Source organism: Triticum aestivum, chromosome 7A (assembly GCF_018294505.1).
Source record: "Triticum aestivum cultivar Chinese Spring chromosome 7A, IWGSC CS RefSeq v2.1, whole genome shotgun sequence".
Taxonomy (NCBI): Eukaryota; Viridiplantae; Streptophyta; class Magnoliopsida; order Poales; family Poaceae; genus Triticum; species Triticum aestivum.
Window position 1 is genome coordinate 279,174,726 of NC_057812.1, and position 4,428 is coordinate 279,179,153.

Here is a 4,428-nt window from a genome sequence, read left to right on the forward strand (position 1 = left end):
GTGTTAGGAAAAGACTGGACTTCTATCGGTCGCGTTTCTTTTGGCAGGGTGATGATCTTAAAAGAAAATACTGGCTTGCTAAATGAGACATCATCTGTCGACCGAAAGACCAAGGGGGTCTTGGTATTGAAAATCTTGAAGTTAAGAACAGATGCCTTCTTAGTAAGTGGTTGTGGAAGCTTTCTTCCGGGACTGAGGCCATGTGGGCGCAGATCCTCCGCAGCAAGTACCTCCAGACTAAAACATTTTCCCAGGTCGCAGTCAGACCGACTGATTCGCCTTTCTGGAAAGGACTAATGAAAGTCAAACAATCAATGTTCAATAGGACGAGATTTGTTATTGGAAACGGTGCAAGTACACGTTTCTGGGAGGATACTTGGCTTGGCGACTCACCTTTAGCCATTCAATATTCGTCTTTATATCGGATTGCTCAACGACGTGAGGTATTTGTGGCAACGGTATTTCAATCTATCCCCCTTAATATTCAGTTTAGACGGTCGCTAGCAGGCAATCGTTGGGAAGAATGGCTCCATCTAGTTAGGAGACTGATGGAGGTTCAAATTTCTCACCAACCCGATGGATTACGCTGGAAGTTGACTAGGTCTGGAGTATTTACAGTTAAATCAATGTATATTGATGTTATTAATTCGAACTCCATTCCAACTTCCAAGTATGTTTGGGCTGTCAAAGTTCCTTTAAAAATTAAAGTGTTTATGTGGTTTGTCCATAAACAAGTTATTTTAACAAAGGACAACTTGATGAAGCGTAATTGGACAGGACCTACTAGGTGTAGTTTCTGTGATCGGGATGAGACGATTAAGCATTTATTCTTTGATTGCCCGTTCGCCAAAGTCCTTTGGCGAACGATCCATATTGCTTTTAATATTACTCCACCGACTTCTGTCAATGCATTATTTGGGACATGGCTTAATGGGGTTGAGCCTGACTTAGCAAGACATATTCGGGTTGGAGTTTGCGCTTTGTTGTGGACTATCTGGAATTGCAGAAATGATTTGGTTTTTAACAGAACATCACGGATTCATTTTTTGCAGGTTATTTTCCGAGCTATGGCAGTGATCCGTTCGTGGTCGCTACTCACTTCGATGGAGGCCAGGGAGCGTTTGGTTACTGGATCTATCCGTTGGGAGATGGTAGCTCGGGATATCTTCAACCGGTTTGGATGGCGGTCATGTAATAGAATAGGCAATTAGTTTACCTATCTATTTTTAGTCAGTCGGTAGTGGCATCTTTTCCTGGCTAGTTTGTGTATCTAGCCTTTTTAAGCTCTGTGTGAGCTGCATTTTCCTTTTATCAACTGGAGACTTTGGAACCTTGTTGACACTTTTTGTCATTTGGTTAATAAGATGGCCGTATGCATCACTCTGATGCAGAGGCCGAGGAGCCCCCTTTTAAAAAAAGTGGATTTCCTAGATTATTTTTAGTTTTTTTGGTCCAGTCCATTTTTAAAGGTTTTTTGTTTTTCTATATACTTGCCGGGAGAGGCAGGAGCACACAACATTGCAATTATTTGTTATTTTACATTCTTCACGGGGTAATGACATTTTTTGGGCTTGTCCGATGGGAGGCATTTGGCTGGCCCACTGCAGGCCATCTTTTTTTATTTGACTTCACTGCAGGCCATCTGGCTGCACGTGGTTACCTAAAAAAAAGAACTGGCTGCACGTGGAGTATTGTATATATATACTTCCTCTGTAAACTAATATAAGAGTGTTTAGATAACTAAAGTAGTGATCTAAACGCTCTTATATTAGTTTACGGAGGGAGTATATATAGCAAACTAATAAATCGTTCGTTCGCTCGAACCAATCGTTCGATCTGCCGAACGTCAGTTCGTTATCGGGGACCAATATAAAAGCAAAGGAACCCAGGCAATTGTGCATTATGCTCCCTCAATTCAACGAGATAATTCTGCTGCCTATTGTTCCAAATCCTAAAAATGCCAATGGACAACTGAAAATTAAAGGTGAAAACGAAAAAAAATACTAATATATAGGAGTATAAATGTAAAGTACTCTATGCATATTCAACTTAGCACAGTCACCACGAGCAAGCCGTTGCCCGCCATCACTCTGTCTGCGTCTGCATGGCAGCTTTTGACGTCGCCATGGGCCTCCGCGCCGGTCAGCTCGCGCGCGCGAACGGCCTGATCTTCCCAGTCCGTGCGCTGCACCGCTCGCAGCATCAGGGCCGCGCACACCAGCTGCGCCGCCAGCATGCCGGCCCACATGCCCCGGAAGTCGAGCCGTGCCGGCCAGAACGCCAGCGCCAGAGCGGCCGGCATGCCGACGCCATAGAAGGCTGAGGCGTTGATCCTCGCGGCCTTTCCCGGCCGCGCGCTGCCGCGGAGCACCCCGCAACCCGCTGTCTGCGGGCAGTTGCCCAGCTCGGCGGCGCCGAGAATGGGCAGCGCCACGGACGTCAGCCGCAGGATGGCCGCATCTGCGGTGAACATCCGCGCCCATACGCCCCTCACGGACGCCGCGAATGCGCACGCCACGAGGCCCAGCGCGGCGCCACAGGCGAGGCCGACACGTGCCGCAAGGCGCGCACGCTCCGGCCGACCCGCGCCGAGCTCATGCCCGACGCGCGTGGACACGGCGCAGCTGAGGGAATGAGGGAAGATATACACCAGTGACGTGGTCTGTATGAGTATTCCCATAGCTGCCACCGCCGCTTTCGGGTCGGCGAGCACGCCGCAAAGCATGACCATGATCTCGTACCACCACCACTCCAGGCATACCGACATGCAGCTGTGAATGGAGAGCCTCACCAAGCGGCCCCATTCCAGAGCAGGTTCCTCCATCGGTGACAAACATGCGCCATCTTTGCCATCGCTGCCGCCATTGCCATGCGTTAGTCCGGAGAAGTACACGTAGGTCACGAGGAACAGCAAGAAGTTCAGGTTGGTGCAGACGGCTCCGAGGGCGACGCCGCGGATACCGAGGTGGAGACCCTGCACGAGGATGCAGTTGATGGGAACGTGGAGCAGGAGCGCGGCGGCGGCTGCGTACGTGATTGGGAGCGTGATGGCCTGCGCGCGGAGGTACACGCGGATCGGGTGGAGGAAGGACTGCACGAGGAGGTCTGGCAGCGAGCACATGATGAAGTCGTAAGCAGCGGCCGCAATGTCGGGGTCCTGCCCTGTAGCGACGAGGATGCGGTGCATGGCGACCCAGAGCAGGCTGACGGGGATGGACGCGACCAGGAGCAGCGAGACGGTGCGGCGGAGCGCCGCGGCGAGGACAGACGTGCGGCCGGCACCGAACGCCTGGCCGCACACCGGGTCCATACCGGCAGCCAGCCCGGAGAGCACCGAGTAGCCGGTGATGTTGGCGAAGCCGAGCGCGAGGGAGCCGCCAGCGAGTGGCAGGCGGCCGAGCCGGCCAAGAAAGATCATGGACACTAGGGAGCGCGCGTACATGAGCAGCCCCGCGCCGACCATCGGCACGGCGAGCCGCACGATGGAGGCCACCTCGGCACTCGCGCCGCCGCCACCGCCGCCTCGCGCTTTCTTTGGCCGGTCATGCAGCACGGGTGGCTGGAGCAGAGCCTCGTGGACGCATCGTGCTTGCTGCTGGGAGCAATGGCACATTGCAAATTTGCAGTGTGTTGCGTGCGTGCGTGTTGTTTTGGCAGCAGGGTGCGTGCCAGATGCTAGCTCAGTCAGGGCTTTGCTTGCGTACCTATCCATGGTGGCTTTGGATCGTATATATAAACCGTTGTGCTGACATCCTTTGAAAACTTTCGGTGTGTTTCCGTCCCATATTTTTGTGTGGGGCCTACAATATTACGGTTTGCTAAATCTCAATCGAGCGAGACTTAGCCATCGAATTTCATTAACCTGTGGGTCATCGAGGTTTCCATGTGTTAGTTTCTTCTTTTCTTTGAGGGGTAATGCGTGTTTCTTTAGGGGTCGAATGGTATGCTTATGACTAGTATGTTTTTTTTTCGAGAATCGTGACTAGCTTGTCTAGGGCTGTTTCTATCGTAGCAGATGGTGGGCTATCGCTTGGGGTCATTGTCCATCCATCCTGGCCTTTTTTATGTGGGCTATAGGTTGTGGCTTGCTGTGTTATTTTTATTTTATTTTTCATTTTCGTTTTTCTCATAGTTTATCCGCGTAACTGTTTGGATTCTCTAATGTAAATGTTTACTCTCCTTTTGCTAAAAAAAATGTTTATTCTCCTCTAAAATTATATTTAAATGTTTACTCAAAAACTAAGGTTTTCCCCTATGAATTAATATAAGGAGGAAAAGCAGGAAAAAAATATAGCGGTTGGTAGTTCGTAGGGCATCTCTGATATTGTTTTTAGGTGGCATTTTCTTTGTTCTTTTTATTTTTTAGACGCATAATATTTGATATATTGAAACTGCACTAACCTTTTTGTGCAACTAACCATATTAGAA

The 4,428-nt window shown here is 50.0% G+C and overlaps 1 protein-coding gene across 1 annotated transcript; it reads right to left on the reverse strand.

Moving 5' to 3' along the window:
• Positions 1 to 1,950: 1,950 nt before the first annotated feature.
• LOC123152588 (protein DETOXIFICATION 49-like) lies at positions 1,951 to 3,677 on the reverse strand. Its single transcript, XM_044572095.1, has one exon. The coding sequence runs from the start codon at positions 3,611 to 3,613 to the stop codon at positions 2,045 to 2,047; it is 1,569 nt and encodes a 522-aa protein (XP_044428030.1). The 5' UTR covers positions 3,614 to 3,677; the 3' UTR covers positions 1,951 to 2,044.
• Between the last annotated feature and the right edge of the window lie 751 nt (positions 3,678 to 4,428).